General features: G+C 57.3%; 1 protein-coding gene across 1 annotated transcript; it reads left to right on the top strand.

Moving 5' to 3' along the window:
* The first annotated feature begins 740 nt into the window (after positions 1-740).
* PLVAP (plasmalemma vesicle associated protein) lies at positions 741-20,319 on the top strand. Its single transcript, XM_075555964.1, has 9 exons — positions 741-1,121; positions 5,671-5,767; positions 5,856-6,565; positions 9,532-9,595; positions 9,727-9,808; positions 17,070-17,169; positions 17,387-17,528; positions 17,651-17,658; positions 19,786-20,319. Exons 1-9 carry the CDS (start codon positions 741-743, stop codon positions 20,317-20,319), a joined length of 2,118 nt encoding a protein of 705 aa, XP_075412079.1.
* Positions 20,320-20,401: the final 82 nt, after the last annotated feature.

The following is a 20,401-nucleotide window of genomic DNA, read 5'->3' as shown; positions in this document are numbered from 1 at the left end:
GAGTCGGCATGCCCTCCACAGCAGGGAGCTTGCTGTTTGGGTCCTGTGTGGCTGGCTCTGGGTTAAGCTCTTTCCAAGTGGTATCTCGCTTAACCAGACTAGGACATGGAGACACATCCCACCAGCCTGCAGGGGTTCAATTCCAGGTCTGCGAACCATGAGACCCAAGGGAAGTCCCTCTTCCTCCCCATGCCTCAGTTTCCCCCCTGGGTTCAGCGTGAAGAGCAGCAGGCCTAGACCAGTTGCATCTGGGTGATCAACCACGACCTCTACTGCCGACACGCATCAGAGTAGAACCTCGAGTCACCCGGCTTCTGATGGCGTACCCTTAGAAGGAGCTTGCCAGCCTTTTGTTTGGAGAGGCCTTTGGATGGGCTAGAACTTCCAACCTTTCAGATCCCAGTCAAAGGAGGCCACCATGCGCATCGTTGAGGGTGGCCCGTAGGCCCCGGGGTTGGGGGTGGGATGAAGGAGTTAAAGGAGACCCTACACATCACCAGCTGACTGCAGGGTCCCAGAACAAGGGCCGGACGGGGAAATGAGACTCCTGGAGGCGCCTCTGTGCTGGCCCAGCTGCGCCTGCTCACCCCCAACAGCCCGGGTGGGAGTGTTGTGATAACCCACAGCCCCCATTTCCTCCTGGCCAGGAAGGAGCCAGGCAGAGGAAGTATTAAAAGGAGTAATATAAACACTCCCCGTGGGGCGCTGTCCAGAGCGGAGCTGCCAGCTGAGGGGTGCACATGGGTCTAGCGATGGATCGCGGGGCGCCCTACTCCCGGGCGCTGCACAAGGCCGGGGGCGCACAGCGAGGCTGCTGGTACTACATGCGGTACTTCTTCCTCTTCGTCTCGCTCATCCAGTTCCTCATCATCCTGGGCCTGGTGCTCTTCATGGTCTACGGCAATGTGCACGGCGGCACCGAGTCCAACCTGCAGGCCACCGAGCGCCGCGCCGACGGCCTCTACGGCCAGGTCGTGGGGCTGTCGGCCACCCGCGCCAACCTGACCAAGGAGCTCAACCTCACGGCCCGCGCCAAGGAGGCCATCATGCAGATGCTGCTGGGCACCCGCCGCGACCTGGACCGCATCAACGCCAGCTTCCGACAGTGCCAGGCAGAGCGGGTGAGTCCGCGCCTGGCTGGCCGCCCTGCTGCGGGGCTCCGGGGGCCCTCCTCTGGGACGCGGGGGAGGGGAGGCTCTCAGACCAGGGGCTCACCTGTGGGGCGCTTGTGGATTAAAAGACGGGAGCTTTTGCCCATCTGGCGGGAGGTGGGAGTTTGGTGGTGGGAGTCACAGGGGTTGGGGAAGGGTTCACAGCGCAAAGTCGATTTCCACTCAACACGGGTGGGCACGGCATCAATGTAGTCGCCCAGACAAGATTTATTTCGCTCCGGTTCAGTAGGGGGGTAAGTATCTCCCAGGCCCGGGTGCGTAGTGGGTTACCCGTCTAGGAAACCCACAGGGGCAGCTCTACTCTATCCTGTAGGGTCCCTGTGAATCAAAATGGACTAGCGGGCAGGGAGGTTGGCTTCTTCATGGTTAATAGTAATGTTCCTATTAATATTCATGTCCCTGGCAGTGGAGGTGGGGGTGGGCAGGGAAGAATGGTTCCTTGTCTCAAGTCCGTTTAGAGGAGCATCCTGGGAACTGGCAGCACAAAGCCCGTGGCATAAACGAGTAGAGAGCCCAGCTGAGCCGTGACCCCCACTCTCTCCACCTACCCCCTACCCCCCAGCCTCTCCACCCTACCCTCCACTTACACTAGATACAAATTGACTTTGTTGTTGCAACTTGTATCGAGGGCAATCCAACTCACAGCCCCCCACCCCCCCCAAACCCCCCACACCACGCCTCTGTCACTTTGGAAGCAGGTCTTGGTGTAAATGAAAAGCTCACGGCTTTGGGTCTCAGCCGGTGGTAATAACTGTAACCAAGCCATGGCTGTCCAGGTGACTCTAACCCAGGGTGTCCGCATAGGTGTCAGAGTAGAACACATCTGATTTTTTTAGAACTCCTTTGCCAGGACTTTCTTCCAAGGCACCACGAATAAATAACCACCCAGGGACTCCCAGCTTCACGACGGTGTTCTTACTGTGAGCCTCGTGGAGTCCATTCTGCTCCCTGGAGACCCTAGAGGACCCCGGAGACCTGTCCCCTAGGGCGCCTGAGGGAGTCATCGTCGAAGGAGCTGATCGACAAGTCTTTTCAACCACTGACCTCTCAGTGAGCAGCCACACACTTGACCAGTCGGAGCAGGGAGGCTCCTCAGAGTTACTGTAACACACACACACACACACACGTGCACACACACACACACACACATACGGATCCCTGCCACTGAGTAGATTCTGACTCACAGCGACCCTATAGAACAGGGTAGAACTGCCCCTGTGGGTTTTCGAGGTTGAACATCTCTATGAAATCAGAAAGCCTCGTCTTCATCCTATGGAGGGGCTGGTAGGTTTGAACTGATGACCTTGAGGTGAATAGCCCACCCGCTAACCTACGACTCCAGGCAGGCTCCTTCGTAATAACTATAAATGGCTCCTATTGCCCCTGCTTTATGAATGTTACCACAGCAATGGATGCTCAGAGGGAGGATTGTTAAACCATTTGGTTTGGAAGGGGGCCGGAATCCAGGCCTGGGGGGGGAAGAGGGAGTTTAGGGGTGGGGCAGAAAAGGACAGCTCCCCAGGGAACGGAAAGCCTCCTTGTGTCCCCAGCTCATTCCAAACATACTTGACAGTGGCCTCTGGGAAGGGCCTCCCCCTGAGATAGGGAGAGACAGTGAGGGGAGGGGGCCTTAGGCGCTTGCCTGCAGGCTGGGGCTGGAACTGGGCTGAAGCGAGGGGATGTTCCCTGGGGGCGGTGGAGCTTCCTGTAATAAGAAGAATGGAGTAGGGGGACCTCAGACCCTCAAAGCAGGTGCTGTCTTCCAGCTGAGGCTCTCTGAAGGGCCCCTGTCTCCCCCCTCAGCCCCACAGAGCAGGGCCCGTCTATCCCCGCAGGCTTGGCAGGAGTAGTTCTACTCTGTCTGATGAGTTGGATAAGGAAATGAGTGAGTGGAAAATCCTGCCTGGCTAACACTTGACACTGAAGAATCACAGCCTCCTTTTCTTCTTCAGATTGACAACCGTCTGGGTGATCCTTGGTGTGCTGAGCTGCCCCTCAGCGTAGCATCCCTCCCCCACGCCACAGCACCCTGACCCTTGGTCTCTGTTCTTAGAAAACCCAGTTGCTGTAAAGCCAACCAAACCCACGGGGACCCCGGGTGTCTCTGAGTAGAACCGGGCTCCAGAGGATTCCCCGAGGCTGAGTTTTCTGAAGACCAACGCTGGGCGTCTCTTCGGAGACACTTCTGGGTGCACTCGACCCTGGAGCCTTCCAGGCAGTAGCAGGGGCACACTACCATCCAGGTCCCACTGGGGGCTCGGATCACAGTGCATCCATATCTGGGTCTCTCCCCAGTCCTGATTATACTAATAAAATGACTTTGCTTGCATTTTCTATAAATGCAACCAAATTTCTGTTCCTGAAATTTGAGCCATCAAAAAAAAAACCAAAAACTACTCACATTGAGTCAATTCTGCCTCATGATCTTCTATCAGGTTTCTGAGACTGTAAATCTTTATAAGATCAGAGAGACTCATTTTTCTCCCAAGGAGCAGGTAGTGGGTTTGAACCATCCATCTTGTGCTTAGCAGCTTTTCCCACTGAGCCTCCAGGGGCAAAGAGCTGTAACAGTGATTTTCAGGGTCTCTGCACCCCAGTCTTGTACACACTCACTGGGAGCCCAGATGAACCAGGGAGCATTTCTCATTGTGGTGAGAAGGTTATGTAGGGCCTTGGGTGTCTCTTGTCACTTGCTCCTGATGAAACCTCCCCCCACTCCTTTGAATTTGGGGCCACCCACAGCTCTCCCCTCTGTGGCTCACCTGCTGCCATCAAGTCGATTCTGACTCACAGTGATCCTACAGGTCAGGGTAGAATTACCCCGGTGGATTTCCAAGACCACATATCTTTACGGGAGCAGAGAGCCTCATCTTTCTCCCTCGGAGTGGCTGGTGGTTTTAAACTTCTGACCCTGTGGTTAGCAGCCCAATGCTTAGTCACTAGGCCGCCAGGGCTGGCAACGCCTCTGAGACTCAGACTTCACAACAAAAGGCAGGAGCTCCGAAGGCTATTTCTGTCCCCACCCCCACCCCCCCTGCCCTCACCCCCACCCCCTGAGCCTCCTGGCCCCGAGGTTAGCTGCGGAAAGATGCCCAGCTGTGTAAAGACAGCCCAGATTCGCTCTTGTCTTGACTCAGGTCAGTGGAAAACTTTCCATTGGGATAGTTTTTTCAACTGCCGCCTTAGTGAGTTCCAGCTGTGAAAATGTTCCCTAAAACCACAACTTTATTGAGATAATGTATCTCATGCCGTGTGTGCATTTAAAGTGGCCTTTAGTCCATCTGCTCTAGTTCCAGAGCCTAGTCATCCCCCCCCACCCCCACCAAAGGAAATCCTGTCCCCACTGGCAGTCCATCCGCACCCCGTCCCCCAGGCCCGGGTAACCACTAATCCACAGTGGGTCTCTGTGGATCTGCCTGCTCCCAACACTTCCTATCGGACACTGTGTGGTCTTTCTGAGTCTGGCTTCCTCCACTCAGCATCAGGTACCCGACCTTCATTCCTTTACTTGCTTAAGTAGCACCCCACTGGGTGGACGGACCATTCTCCCCACGGAGCCACCCATGGATGGGGATTTGGGTCGTGTCTACCTTTGGCTGTCCTGAGCATTGCTATAGTAGACATTGGTGCTACGAATGTTTGGGTGGGCCTAACTTTCTTTTTCTCTTGAGTATGCATGTACACGTGGAATTGCTGAGTGTCCTGGGGAGCCCTGGTGGCTTAGTGGTGCCGAGCCGGGCTACTAACCACAAGGTCAGCAGTTCAAAACCATCAGCCACTCCCTGGGAGAAAGACGGGTTTCTCTATTCCCATCAAGGGTTCCAGCCTCGGACACTCACAGGGGCGGCTCTACCCTAAGCTCCAGGGTTGGGGTTGGGGTTTGGGGGGAAGCGCCGTGTTCAGGAGAGTCAGACCGAGATTGTGCTTGTCTCCTCTCCCATCGCAGCAACACAGCTGCTGATTCTTCGAGGGCAGCCCGGGCTGGCCCAGGAGGATCCCACGGGGAAGCCTTATCCCATCCACCCTCCACCCTCCGGTGCCCTTCTGTACGTCATTGGGTTTCTGAGACTGCACCTCTTCACGGGAGCAGAAAGCCCCGTCTTTCTCCCCGAGGAGCGGCTGGTGGCTTTGACCTGCTGACTTTTCAGATCACAGTCCCACGTGTCACCATGACGCCAGCAGATATCCTCTGAGGAGCCTCGGGAACCGTTCACCCAGGGTCCCCGCCAACTCAGACTGACTAAGCCAGGAGCACGCTCCTCAGATAGGACCAGTAACCTAACTGACCACCTCTGCCAAGGCCACGTGGGCCAGTGCCGAGCTCAGGAGCCTTCCCAGGGGAACCTCACAGGCCAGTCCTCCGTGCTCGAGAGAGCCCAGTCACCCAAGCCCATGGGTGCTCAGCTTGGGGACCCCCAACCCTGGGACTCTGGGCGACAGGAGCCTGCCCGCAGCGACTGGCCGGTGACCTCCCTCCCATGCTCCCTTGCCCTCACAGGCCACCCACCTGGGCCAGCAGCGATACATGGCCGCCATCATCCTGAGCGAGAAACAGTGCCATGACCACCTGAAGAGCACCAACAAGAGCTGCGAAGGTGAGCAGGGCGGGCGTGCCCCCAGGCCCCCCCCCCCCAATTCCCAATCCTCCACCCCTTCCTGGATCTGAATCTCTTGCCTCCTTAGCTTTGCGGCTCACCCTGGACCAGAAGGCCAAGATGCTGGAGGTGGAACTGACCAAGGAGAAGGCCGTGTGCACCAAAGACAAGGAGACCCTGCAGCTGAACAAGCGGCTGGCGGACGAACAGCTAGCCGAGTGCGGAAAGGCGCAGGCCCAGCTGCAGCAAGAACGGCGCATTGCGGAGGAGCGGCTGCAGAAGGTGGAAGCCCTCTGCCACTTCTTTGACAAAGAGAAGTTCGAGACCAGCCTGCGCAACCTCTGGAGGGACTCCATCATCTCGCGAGCCCTGGACAGCCTGGGTTATCACCCCTACCCTCTGAGTTCGGAGGTGGCCTCCATCCGCAGGACCTGCGAACACATGCCCACCCTCATGACCACCAAGGTGGCGGAGCTGGCACACAGCCTGCGCGCCGACATCGACCGCGTGGCCCGCGAGAACGCGGACCTCCAGCGCCAGAAGCTGGAGCTGGAGCGGAGCCTGCAGGCCAGCCAGGAGGCCAAGGAGAAAGTGACCACGGAGGCGAAGGCCCAGGAGGCCAAACTCCAAATCGAGTGCACCCGGCAGACCCAGCTCACTCTGGCGGAGAAGGCCACGCTGCAGAAGGAGCGCGAGGGCCTGACCAAGCAGCTGGAGGAGAGGAAGAAGGAGATTGAATATCTCAAGATGCAGATGGCCGTCAGCGCCTCGGCCCTGGACACCTGCATCAAGGCCAAGGTGAGCTGGGGTCTCCAGATGCGGGCTGAGTTGGGCGATAGTGATCCAGAACTTCGGGGGTGGGGTGGGGTGGGGTGGGGTCGAGTTGGCTTTAGGGTTGACTTCCATGTTGGGTTAGTTAGGGCTCGTTCGAGGATGTAACTGGTCTTAGCAGATGGGAGGCTGACATTGTGTAGGACTAGGACTGGAGCTGAAGGGAGGGGGGCTGCTGCCGCTACAGCTGGGTGAAGAGGGATGCCAGCTCGCGATTGCTTTAAGCGGAAGAGGAGGAAGGCCCTGGGCGAGGTGGACTGGCACAGTGGCTGCTACAACAGGGTCAGGCAAGCATGGGAACGGCCGCTCGTTCCATTGTATGTAGTGGCGCTCTGGAAGCACAGTGCTGGGTTGACTTGGAATTGGGTGTGGCCTGGCTGTTGAGGCCAGAGTTGGCCTAAGGCTTGCGGGCATGCATGGATACAGCGCTTTGGGGCATTAGAATTGGGGCGGAGGGTGGGACCAGGAACCTAATGAGAACGAGGAGAAAGGGACGGGGCTGGGGGTGAGTTGGCATCCTCAAAGTGGTTTCAGATTAGGGTGAGGGATCCATTCAGGGTTGAGACCGGGCTTAGGATGGGATTGGAGTCAGATGTAGTTACCGTGATGCTTTGGAGAACATCTGTGTCACCAGGCTGGAGGCATCTCAGGGTGTTAACTCGTGATAAAACCCAACCCGCAGGGGGGGGGGGGGATGGGAGACGCAGGAGACCAGGCAGGTCTCCATGATGTCAGGGCCTGCACACACACCCCACTCCAGGCTGCCCTGACCCCTCTGCCCATTAGGAGCCTCAAAGCTCTTCCCCTCTCCCATGGGTACAGCCCTCCTTTCCGTCCACCTGCTGCACCCTACTGACAGGTGACAGGAGGAAGTGGGGATGCCTAGCCACTGCGCTGGGTGACCGGTGGGTCACACTAATCCCATGATGTCACTGCCTTAGTGGACTGGTACCACCCTGCCGGGGCTCATTTTTGTGTTGTCCCGTCTGACCAAGTCAGGGGGCATCGTATACCCCTCCTCCCACCCCCCACCCCCTGTGGCGATGCCATTGGAATCTGATTAGGGTGTAGGGAGACACTGGGATTAGCAAGAGGGCCAAAGGAAGGGTCGAGTCCCTCGGGGAGTACATGGCTAAGCAGACCATGCAGGAGCTGAAAGCCCACTGTTCGAACCTAGTCCAAGGCTCTTCGGAAGGTGAGTCTGGAAACTGACCTCCCGAAGGTCACAGCCTGGAAACCCCTAGTCTGCCTGCTCCCATGGGGTCACCGTGAGATGGCATCAATTCACTGCTAACTAACCACCACGCGAGTTAGAGAGGCCATTGACCCAGGAAGGGTTCAGCGATTGTGTCATCGGGCTGACATGACTTTTCGTCAACCCTGGTGGAGCGGCTCGTGGTTTTGAATGGCTGACCTGGTGGTTCCCGACTTGACCACGGGAGAAAGATGAGGCTTTCCACTCTCGTTAAGCGTTACAGTCTGACACCCGCAGGGCCAGTTCTACTGACCCTACAGGGTCTCTGTGGGTCAGAACGGACTCGATGGCAGTGAGCTTGGTTTGGTTTGGCGTCTGGAATTGGTTTGGGTGAAGTCAGGGCTCCATCTCTGGTTCGACTGTGCTTCGAGGTGCAGTTAGGATGGAGTTTGGATAGTGAGACAAGGGGTAGACGTTGGGTCCGGGTTGCCTATGGGGTGGCAAGCCTGGGGTTGGGTAAAGAATGAATCTAGTACCTTGGTTGCTATGCGACGGGGCTGGGGGATAGGCCTTGGGGGTGGACTTGCATCTGGTAGATGTAAGTGGCTGGTGGGTTAAGCGGTGATCAGAGATCTGGAGCTGACAATGAATATAGAGTCTTGTTGGCCTTAGAATTGACAATCTCAACTTCAGGCTCTTAGGAGAGACAGACAATAAACAAGCCATGATCCAAGACTAGCCACGATCCCACGGGGATTAAGCACTTACTGCGACCTTGGCAATGCACTGAGCACTTACTAGATGACTTCAGAGTTGAGGTTGAGTTGAGTGTAGGGAGGCTGGTGAGTCTAAGGTCAGTGGTGAGCTGAGTTGGGGGGGAATCCGGGTTGAGGCTGAGGGGCATTGGGATGAGAGTGGGGGTCAGGGCGGGGCCTGGAGTAGAAGCCAATGTGGATGTTGGTCTTGGGGTAGGGCTGGGCTGAGTTGGTTTGGGTGACTTGGGGGTCTTGGGCGGCTTTGGGTTTAAAGTCAGGGCTTCGTGGAACGCCGGCCATAGGGCTGGGATGGATCTGAGGTTTGTGTTGGGACTAAGAATAGGATTAGGGGAAAAGTCAGATTACAGATGGATCTCCAGTAGAGGCTGGAGCGTGATGTGGAAGCGGGGGACTGGAACACTGAGGTGGGCACGTGTAGCCAGAGGGCAGGCCCTTGGGGGTCAGATTTGTCATACTGAGTCTGGGGCAGGGAGGGTGGGGACATGCCTTGGGGCTGGAGTAAGGAGAGCTAAAGATAGGATCAGACCAGGTTCTGATTGGGAGTGAGTTGAGGATGGAGCTTGATTCTAAACGAGGCTTCGTTTTAAATTGGGAGCTGATGTCAGAACTAGAACTGGGTTCAGCCAGGAGGGATTTGACTCAGGATTTGGGGATGGGTGGCATTGAGGATGCGGGGAGTTGGCTGCAGAGTGGGTTGATTTCGGCTAGGGAGGGCCCGGCTGGCTGGGTTGGCACTATTGGCATTGTGGGTCAGGTTGGGTTAGAGCTGAGGCTGAGCTGTGGAATGAGGTCTCTCCAGTCTCTGAGGGCTGATGGTGGGCGTGTGTTGTCTCTTTCTCTGTGAGTGTCAGTGTCTCTGCCCTGGAAGGCCTCCTACCCAGGTGTGGAGGGGCAGGGGTCTCTGGTGTTTTGAGCTCACGATCCCTACTCCTGAGCACCTCCCTCTACCCTCCTTTCCACAGTCCCAGCCGATGTCTGTGTCCTTGTCAAGACCCGTGGGCCCTCTCCCCAGCCCCCAGGTCATCGGTAAGTGACAGCGGGTAGATCTGGGGGAGCGGGGAGTTTCCACCCTAAGCCCACCCCAGCCACACTCTCCTAGGCTCACAGCCCAGGCACTGGGATGACAGGTCAGGCTTGACTTTTCTCTCCCTCCACAGACCCTGCTGCCCTGGAGGAATTCAAGAAGAAAATCCTGGACTCCCAACGGCCCCCTGCAGGCAATGTGCTAATCCCCTCCAGGTGAGGTCCCAGGGCAGTAAGGGAGGCTGGGCCCAGAGCTGGCCCCACACTTCACTCAAAAAGTCACTGCCAAATGATTTAATGACAACTCATAACGACCCTCTAGGACAGGGTAGAACGGCCCCTTTGGGTTTCCAAGACTGTAACTCCTGATGGAAGTAGAAAACCCCGCTTTCTCCCAAAGGAGCAGCTGGTGGTTTCGAACTGCTGAGATTGGGGTTTTAGCAGCCCAATGTGTAACCCCTGCTCCGCTCTAATTGAGTGCCTGCTGTATACCAGCTCAGGGATGCCGAAGCAACCAGGACAAATTAGGTTCCATCCTCCCAAACCCCCAGATTTGTGGCGAGGTGGAAGGGAGTGGGCCGAGGTTACAAAAGCCAGAGAGAGCTCACAGAAGCTCTTCCTGCGAACCTGGCCCGTGCTCAGCCCTTTGCAGGATTAACCCACTGGAGCCTCACAATTCTGATGGGGTAGGACCGTTCACCCCACTCTCCAGGTGGGGAGACTGGGGCACACAGAGGAGGGTGTGCCGTGCTGCTGTGAGTTCAGGGAGTCTAGAGGCCAACGAAGAGAAAAGACAGGAATGCCAAGGCATGGGCCGTCCTGTGCCGGTGACGGTCACTTACAGCAGGGCCTTGCTGCTGCTGCTGCTGCTGCTGCTGCTGCTGCTGCTGCTGCTGCTGCTGCTGCTGCTGCTGCTGTGAGCAGACATCCAGTCACCCCACGCCTGGCGACCCCAAGCACAGTGGTCCTGCCCACCCCACAACCAACTGCAAATCAGATCATCAGGATCCACGGGGTTTTCGTTGGCTGATGCTCAGAAGTAGGTCGCCAGGCCTTTCTTGCTAGTCTACCTGGGCTGGTCCATATCATAGCAATCTCAAGCCTCGTCGGACCAACAGGCAGTGGCTGCCCATGAGGCACATGGCTGGGAATCAAACTGGGACCCCTGTCCAGAAAGTGGTAATTCCACTATGGAATTTTACTGTCCCCAGGATTCTGCTGTCTTGGACCAGTGGTGGGACGTTTCACGAGGCTTGTAAAGCGGGCGCGATGTAAATGGCTGCAGCCCTGCTTATCCGAACCCTGCATTTTAAAACGTTTGTACAGAAATTCTAAGTTCACACTGGCAGGCTTTGAAGGGGGCTGGAGGGAGGCGGATCCCTGGGTCCTGCAAAAGGTGAACACATTCAGCTACTAACAGAAAGGTTGGAAGCTCAAGTCCTCCCAGAGGCGATGCGGAAGAAAGGTCTGGCAACTTATTTCTGGGGGAAAAGCAGCACTGAAAGCCCTGTGGATGTAGTTATGGTGCCCATGGGTCCCCATGAGTTGGAGACAATTGCACTCAACCATGTTGTGTTTTATTTTGTTTTTCAGGGGTGTGGGGGGAGGCTAATGGGGCTCTGCTTGCTATGACGGGGCAGATACCAAGGCTGTAACAGAGGCCCTGGAGATAGTCAAAAGCCCAAGCCCTTTAACACCAAGTAGGCAGCAAATGGACTGGAGCCAGGAGTGGAGGGAACCATGTCCCCTGCACATGCAAAGGCCTTGAGACTGCACTGGGAGGGGAGGGTTTTCAGGCCAGCTAGGACAGGGTGCACCTGGAAGGGAAGAGGCCTCTTATCCATCCCCGGCCTTCAGCTTCCACCGAGGCGAACCCTTGGGGCCTGAGATCAAGGGCATGGAAACCTCCACCGATGGTAAAAAATTGGGCGGGGGACTTCAGCAGGGCCAGCCACGGGCACGTGGCCTCTGCTCAGCTCCTGGTCCTATGCTGGTGCCCCCCACCCAAACCCGGGGCCTGTCATGCCAGGGGCATGCTGTGTGTCATGGGGAAGGTGCTTAGCTCCTGGCCCTATGCTGGTCCCCTCCACCCAAACCCGAGGCTCGTCATGCCAGGGCATGCTGTGTGTCATGGGGAAGGTGACTCAGATGCCAGAGAACATCCCGTGCTGTGCCTCTTCAGAAGACCTGGACAGCGGGTCTTGTTCAAGGTTACCGCCCGGGGCTTAGGGAGGGGCTGGGATTTTAAATCAGATCCCTCGGCCCCTAAGCCTGTGCCTTCCATCTGTTCGACTCCAGATGGATGCCAACCTCACAGTCTCGGGGAGGGAAAGTGAGGCACACAGACTTCAAAGGCTTTGCCCTCCACAACCCAGGGGGCTCTGTGTCCATCTCCACCACGCTGCTTCTTGCAGACTCTCAGAGATGGAGAGCTCATTCTCCTGTGGAACTGTCCTCCAGTTCTTTGGGGACTGGCCCCACACTCAGTTCAACCATACTTCCTCTCACACACCCCTGGCCATGGGGAGCTCTCTCCTTTACAGATCTGTCTTCCAACTCTCTGGTGGGCAAGGGGAGGGGGACTCCATATCCAGGTCCGCCACACCTCCTCTTACATGCCCCCGTGTTGGGGAGCTCACTCCCTCACAAAACTTCCCTCTCACTCTGAATCCGTTCTGCTCAAAGAAAGCCCACAGGGAAGGAAACAAGAGGGTCCAGGAAAGACCCCGCTCCAAACAAACATGACTTTTCTCCACCTTGGCCCCAAGCCCTCGCAGCGAGGAAGGAGGGTCTATTAATATCCCCATTTCTCAGAGGAGGAAACTGAGGCCCCAGGGAAGTGACCACTCTGGGGTCAAGAGGTGGCTGCCAGTCAGCCTGGGCTCCCAGCCCAGCCCTGTCTGTCCCTGCTGAGAACCGGGGAAGCTCTTGACATTGTTTACCCCAGTGACGTTCCCCCTGCTGAGAAAACAATGCCCATTCCAGCCTAAACCCCGCCCGCCTGCCTCTCTCTGCAGGGTCGCCTCTGGTCCACTGAGCTCCAGCTGTGGGTCCCCACCCAGCCACCACCCCACCCCCACCACCCCCACCCCCGACACACACACCCAGAGAGCGAGCAGAGTGGATGTGTACGGCTCCAAGGTCAAGGTCTGACCCTAGACTCTCAACAGCCAAACTGCACATGCAGCTGACCAGGGCTTTTCGGAGCCCAGTGCCAGTTCACCTGGCCCTGGCATGGGGAAGGGGTGCGGGGGGGGGCAGCTCACTGTTTTTGCCATTTTCCCGGATTCAGGAAAATCTCTTCCAGGGCTCGGTGTGGAAGGGAAAAAGACTTTCTGCTTCCGTAAGCGTTCCCGTCTCGGGAATCCACAGGGTAGTTCTACTCAGTCCTGTCACATCGCTATGGGTCAGCACCGACTGATGGCACCAAGAGCGTTCGCTAGCCCTGACCTCTTCCTTTCTGCTCCCTGCAAATCCCTGTTTGCAAAACTAGAGCAGACCCAGGCTCAGTCTCGCCCCTGGCTTGAGGCCCAAGGCTTACTGGTTACTAAGACCTTTGCTCTTGATGGCAAGCGTGTCGGCCGGCATTCCCACACTTAGTGGGGCTGTGAGTGCTTTGGAGAGAAACTGGTTTTAGGTAGAAATAAGCCACTGACATAAAGACAGATATTAAATACAGGCAGTTGCAGGGCTGAGGACTTACAAACCTGCCCCTACACACCAGTCACTGGACGCTGCCATATGGGAAACGGGTGGACACACAATGGTTTGGGGTAACTCGCTGGTGCTACCTCGTGACAGTCAGACATTATTATTACGGTATTTTGTTCAAGATGGTGTTGTGTCTCTGGATGTGTTTCTTTGGTGTTTTCTAATGCATAGAAAGACAGGCTCTAAACGGAGGCAAATTTGGGGCTAACTGATGTTAGAGTGTAGGGACCCTGGTGGTGTAGTGGGTTATGGGTTAAGCTGCTAACCGCAAGGTCAGCAGTTCTAAACCACCAGACACTCCTCGGGAGAAAGAGGAGACTTTCTAGTCCTGTCTCAGAAACTCACAAGGGCAGTTCTCCTCTGACCTACAGGGCCGCTGTGGGTCAGGATCGATTGAGGACAGTGAGTGACAGTAGGTGCAAACCGTAACTTATTCCAACTGATGTTCGGCTTAACGACAGATTTAGGACTAGAATCCATTTGTAGTCTGGGAACTGTCATAAGGATTGGTGCAGGGCTACTTTGTCGGGGTGGGCAAACATCACCGGGGCTTCCCGAGCGGTTAAAGAAGTGAATTTGGCCCCCCAACCCAAGGCTTTGAGCTGGCTCAGGTTCATGACTGTTATGCTTGGGAATGGAGTCGTCATGGGTTCTTGCCACTCCCACTGTAACAGTTGATCAGCCACGGGTCCCTGGCTTGTGCAAACAGTGTGTGTGCTCAGTTGCTCACAGAGAAAGGTGGGCAGTTCAAGTCCACCCAGAGGTACCTTGGAAGAAAGGCCTGGTGATCTACGTGTAAAAAAATCAGCCGTTAAAACGCTCTGGAGCCCAGTTCTGCTCCGGCATCCACAGGGCTGTCCTGAGTCAGAGTTGCAGCTGGTTGTGGTTCTGTATCCCGGGCATCGTGCTGGCCACTGGGGATGCAGGGTGGGATGAGGCATAGACCCTGTCCCCTGACAGGCTCACGCAGTGTAGAGGGAAGGCAGATGGTGAACCAGACGAAGGAAGAAAAGCCTGGAGATCTGGTTCTACAAAATCAGCCCCTGGAAACCCTCTGGAGCCCAGTGCTGCCCGGAAGCACACAGGACACCACGAACAGGACTCGCCCGCACGGCAGCGGGTTTGGGGCAGGGTGTCGTATGGGGAGGGGCGGGGGTGGGCTTCATCAGGAGGTGACTATTGGCTGGAGAGCTGAATAAGGTGAGGGAGGAGCCATGGGGGGGGGGTTCCCCGGAAAGGGGGCACCAGGCAGAAGGTACTATGCGTCAAGACCCTGGGGTAGGAGCCTGCCTGGTGGGTGAGTGAGGGGGCAAGTGGGAAGAGGTCAGGACCAGAAGGGTCAGGGCCCGGCTAGCAGGGTCTGGGGGTGGGGACAAGGACTTTGGGGCCACGCTGCTGAGATAGGGTCTGCAGAGCCCACTATCCTTATCTGAAACATGGGGACCTCACTTACGTGCAAGCAGGAGGGCAGGAGTGGGACCCTGGCCCTGCACAAAGGGGAAGAGTCTTGGTTGAAGAGGAAGGTGGAGCCAGGGACAGGGACAGACCGGGGCCAAGGAACGTGAGGCCCTGGGGCCCCAGGGAAGAGTCAGGGAAGGAAGGGAGGGGGCCAGCGGAAGCAGGACTTGGCTGCCGCTCCCTCCTTCCCCCACCAGGAAACAGCCTCCTGCCAACCCCTGACCCCGCATGGGAGCCTCTGCCAGGCCCAGGAGGGGGCAGGACGGGGGCAGGACGCTCTGCAGACAGCAGCAGTGAGTGAGTGCTTGGTGGTTTGGGAGTTAGGAATTTTTTAGTCCCAGGGCTGGTCTGGATTCAGGCTTTCTCTCCTGAGGGCACTGGGGAGCCAAGGCAGGTGTGAGAGCAGGGGCAAGCTGACTAGAAAAGTGCCCTGGGGAGTGGGGGGCGGGAGGGATGGGGTTCTGGTGCTGGGTCAGTTCTGTTCGTCGGTTAGTGCCCACTGGAAATGCAAACTACTCTGGCCCGTCTGGCAGGTGTCTGCCTTTGCAGTCCCCTGGGTTGTCCCAGGGCCTCCCAAGGGGCAGGGTCACCCACTTCGGGAAACACTGGTGTGGACAAAAGAGGAGACTGAGTCCCGGCCTCGGGCCCCGGTGGGCAAGGGGGCAAGGATTATTGAGCAAACTCCCAGGATCCCCGGGCCTTTGGGGAATGTTGGAAGAGCCAGGCTGGCTGGGACAGGAGCCTCTCTGAACCCAGTCTCTTCATCTGTCTGGGGAAGTCGGAGGAGGAGCATGGACACCAGCTAACCTGGGGGGTCTCCCAGGGTGGGAGGAGGCAGGGCAGGTTTCTCAGGGGACAGCTTGCCTCTGGAGATGAGCATCCAGGGCTAGAGAGGGGCGTCTGGGTGATCACCTGTATGTCTGTGTTCTACCCCTTCCTGCTCCAGTGGCTGAGGAGGTACCAGGCCTTAAGGACCAAGGGGGCCCCCCGACCTGATGGTGCAGAAGATGCTCACAGGGACAACACAGCAGCCCTCCCGCCACCCCCAAACCCCGGCCGTGCCCACCCCCACCTGAAACCCAGCCCCACAGACACGGGATGACACCGCATTCGACGAGCATGTCACAGGCAGACCCAATGACTTCACGTACGGGAAAGACGTCCAACGGCAGTGTCACACACAGACATGGTCACAAGGTCACACAGACACGGTGTCAGCATCACACAGGCCACGGGGATAACATCATCCACAGACACGGGGACAACGCCACCTGCAGACACGGTGCCAACTTCACATAGACACAGGGGTTCTGTTACACTCAGACACCATGGCAGCATCACCCACAAACATAGTGCCAAGTTCACATGCACAGCATCGATGTCACCCACAGGGGCAGCGTCCCTCCACACCCACTTTGTATTTTCACCCCATGTCCCCCCCTCCTGCACATGGCCACGAGCCCCCCCTACCCCGCCCCCCACATCCTACAGCCTCACTTCCTGAACCTTCCTCACACCCTACACCCACAGGGCCTGACAATGGGAATGGTCAGCTATGCCCCCCCACCCACCCTTCTCCCTGGTGAATTTCCAGACTTTTTAGAGAGGGAAGCCAGCCCAGAGGGGTAGGGATGCCATGCCCTTGGCCCTCAGGGAGGGATGCTGCCGCCCACCCCCTTATTCTCCGCCCCCACCTCCCAGCCCTGTCCTATGCCACAGAAATATCATCAACACATAATAAACATTAGTAAGCCCTTCAGGGACTCTGAAGACCTGTTTTCTCCTTTGAAAAGGGACCTCGGCTGTGCGTGAGAAGAAAAAAACCTATAAAGATGAGAACTGGACAGAAGCGCCCGCTCCACTTCCCCAGGCCACCAGCCCCAGCCAAAAACAAACAATGGACCAGGGGCCAGGAGGGGGGGGGGCGCAGACCAGATCCCCACAAGACTCTCCACTGGTAAAGTCACACTGGGCTTTGGGATAGCTCCTGAGCTTAAACTGAGTCCTCAGTTTTCTAGCTCTTGACCAGGACTTACTTCGGAGATTCTGTGCCCGGAAGCGAATTTCAGAAACTCCGGGTTTCCTTAAAGGATTGATCCGGGAGCATTATCACCGAGAGGCCTTGGCGACTGTTGTGTATTGTCCGTTTTGACTTTGCAACAGACAGGCTGTCAGGGCTACTTGAATCCCTTACATCACTAAGTCAATCGTGTGTCTATGGTCCTTCGCTGCCCTTGAGTGACCCCATGCCCGAGGGACCAAGCTGCTGTCCACTCCAGCGTCATCTGCACGATTACCTGTGCATCAGACCAGTTCAGCATCAGGATGACCCTCAAGCCTCCAACAATGGGCAGGTGGAAGCTGTGGAGGAAGGGGTCCTGGCCAGGCATGGAACCTGGGTCTCCCAGGTGGGTTGCTTCCAAAATTAGCCAGCAGGCAGAGGGGTGGAAGGGGGAAGACACAGAAAAGGAACCCGGAGAGTTTCCTCCCTTTCCCTCCCTCCCCAGCGGTCCAGCGAGCAAAGCGGCAGCGCCTCTGCCTCGCTTTTTCTTATTTTTTCCCCCTTTTCCCCTCCTTTTTTTCTTTTCTCTTTCCCCCTCCCCCCGTTTCACCATTTCCCCTCAGAGGCACATCCCCCGGGCAGGGGCAGAGCCGGTCTCCCCCTCTCCCCGGCCCCCGCCGCCCTATGGCGAGAGGGAGCCCCCTCCCAACCCGGGCACAAGCAGTGGCCGGCGATTGGAGTGGGACCGGGCGGCGGCGGCCACAGGTTTGGGGTCATCATGGAACTAATTCGCTGACTGACCCGGCCCCCCAGCCGCAGCCGTGCGCCCCCGCCCGAGCCCCTGCGCCCGCGTCCCCTGCCCGGTTCCCCCTCTTCTCCCTCTTCAGTCGGCCCGGTTTCGTCCCGTGAGCCCCAAAAATTATTTTATATTTAAAAAAAATAAGAAAAAGGAACCCAGAGAATCACATTATGCCCAGCAGATGGAGGGAGAAAATACAGTGTAAAAAAAAAAAGTTCTAACACCTCCTGCTCGTGACATTGCTGTGAAAAAGGAACTTCCCTACGGGGCTGCTGGAAATGCAAACCCCATCAAGATCCTGCAGGAAACATTCCCCCTCACCAGTGACTGAAACATAAAACTGTGCAAACCCTCTGACTCAGTAAACCAGCTCAGACTTTCTCCCTGGAAAACAAAACCCCCAAGACTAGTCCTGAACAATAAGATGCCTCGAAGCAAAGTCAACGGAAGATTGCTTAAAACTTGTGGCTTAGAATCTCAGCTTATTCCAAAGGGAAGTCTCCCACACACACACAGACACCACACACACACCCTACGGGCTCCCCCACTGCAGATCCCCTGGGAGTTGGAGAGGGAGGGGTGAGTCACGAGGAGCTGGGGCTGGCAGCGCCACGCTTAGGACAGGCCAGTCTGAGGGACAAAGGAGCGATATTTCCTGGATGCGGAAGTGCGGGTGAGAGCCGGCCGCTGCAGGAAGCACTCAGCTGGGGCTCCGCCAAGCTGGGCCAGGGAGGTCAGCCAGGCCAGCCGCCCAGACGGGCCAGCCTTGGCCCCAAGGAAGCAGGACATCCCTAACCCTGAACCTACGGCTGTGGAAGCTGAGTCAGAGGGGTGCTGTTCCTGGTCCTGCCCAAGAGGCCACCAGGACCTGATTTGGGGTTTCCAGGCCGGTGAGCCCTGGGTTTGAATCAAGGTTTGGTTTTCTCATCTGAGAAATGGGCATAAGAACAAACAGGCTAATGCTTGTTCAGATTCTGCCATCTAGAACATTCTAGGATGACACTGGTCTTGTTGGCCCCATGGCTGACCCTGGCTCAGTCTTCCACAGGCCCCATGATGCCCCTGGTGGATTTTTTTGCCAGAAAATTCTAAGGCTACCATCTCCTGCTCACACATCCTCCATGGCTCCCTATTGCCCTTGAGAGAAAGCCCAGTTTCCCCAGCACTTCTGTGACATTGCACAGCCTACAAAGATCCCGGACTTTTACTTCTGTGACTGAAGACTCCCAGTGCCTCTATTTGTGCTGGGCTCTCTGGTTAAAGTACACTGTCCACTGCTGCCTGGAGGAGATCTGGTGGGGTAGTGATTATGCAGTGGGCTGTTAATCCCAAGGTCAACAGTTCAAAACCACCAGCCACTTCTCTGTAGAAAAACAAGGATTTCTAACTCCTGTAAAGAGTTGCAGTCTCTGATACCCACGGGGGGAGCGGGGGATTTCTACCCTGCCCTATGGGCTTGCTAAGAGTCGGAATCGGCTTGATGGCAGTGAATTTGAGTTTGTTCTCTTTCTTGCCTGCTGTCAGAGTGGGTTAGGCTTGAGCTAAGGGTTGACCAGGAGTTCTAAATCCACTAGCTGCTCCACAGGAGAAAGAGAAGGCTTTCTGCTCCTGTAAAGACCCTTGGTCACCCACGGGCCAGTTCTGCTCTGTCCGGTGCGTCACTATGAGTTGGAATCCATTGAATGGCTGTGAGTTTTTCCTGCCTGGGAAATTCTTCTTCCTGCAAAGCCCAATTCCAGAACCCCCTCCTCCAGGAGGCCTCCGGGCCTTAGCCTCTGCTCCTCCTTGGGACAGGGGGTGTTTGAGCTCAGCCCCTTGGGGGACCCCCAGCATTGAAAAGGGAGCAATTGGTCTACCCACCTACTCTCTGGTCCTGCAGTCCAGCCGCTGGCTAAGGCTCGGGCTCTTTGGGGATTTCCTGTGACCTCTATAAATAACCCTCCCCTACCCCACCCCCCCCTGCTTCCCACAAACCACCTCACCCTTCTTGGAAAAAAAGGAATTCTAGCCAAGGACCTGATCCAGCCAGTTACCAAGGCGGGGCCTTGAGAGGTGGGGTGGGGTGGGGTGGGGGTGGGGGCATCTTGCCAGAACAGAGTCCCTCTCCCCACCCCGACCCTGGCCCCACTCACCTTCTTGGGAACCTGTCCGGACCCTTCCAGCGCCCCAAACCTCTGCACGCCCAGCCCTGCTAGACCCCGATATGCAACCCCACCCCGGCAGGCACTCAGTCGGACTTTCAGCGAAACGGGCGTCATCGTGAATAACAGCCTGGTGCGGGCTCACGAGGACCGGCCATTTCTCCCACGCGCCCCGCAGCAGCACGTCGGGTCCGCGGGCGGGCGCGGAGCGCACTCCCTCTGTGGGCCGCCCAGGGCTTCCAGACGCCCGCGCGGCACCTCGGAAGCCAGGGACCTGGCATCCCCGCCGCTTGGGCTGGAGATCCCTCTGGAGCTGGACCCCCGCGAGACTCCGTTTCCGTGTTTTGTCCAGGGCAGACGGCTCACCCACCCTCCGCACCCCACGGCGCCGGCGCTCCGACGGAGGGCGACCAGGCACCTCTTTTGTGAGCGCAGGGCGCCCTCCGCCGGCCAGTCGGCGCCTCGTCGGTGCACCTGCACCGCGCTCTCCTCCCAGCCCAAGCCGCTCCCCTCGCTCCTCTTTCACCTGGCTCCAAAACCCGCAGCCACCAAGCTCTGGCGGGACCCCCCCTCCCCCAGGACCGGCCTCACCCCAGGACCTTTGCATGTGCTGTGACCCTGCACGGTCCAACCTCGTTGCCTCTGGCTACCCACCCTGGTCGCTTAATTCTCCTTCGGAAGACTCGCCCCAGGCTGTG

This window comes from Tenrec ecaudatus, chromosome 1 (genome assembly GCF_050624435.1).
Source record: "Tenrec ecaudatus isolate mTenEca1 chromosome 1, mTenEca1.hap1, whole genome shotgun sequence".
In the NCBI taxonomy this organism is placed as follows: domain Eukaryota; kingdom Metazoa; phylum Chordata; class Mammalia; order Afrosoricida; family Tenrecidae; genus Tenrec; species Tenrec ecaudatus.
The sequence above is the reverse complement of the archived record's forward strand: the minus strand, read 5'-3'. Positions and strand labels throughout refer to the sequence as shown.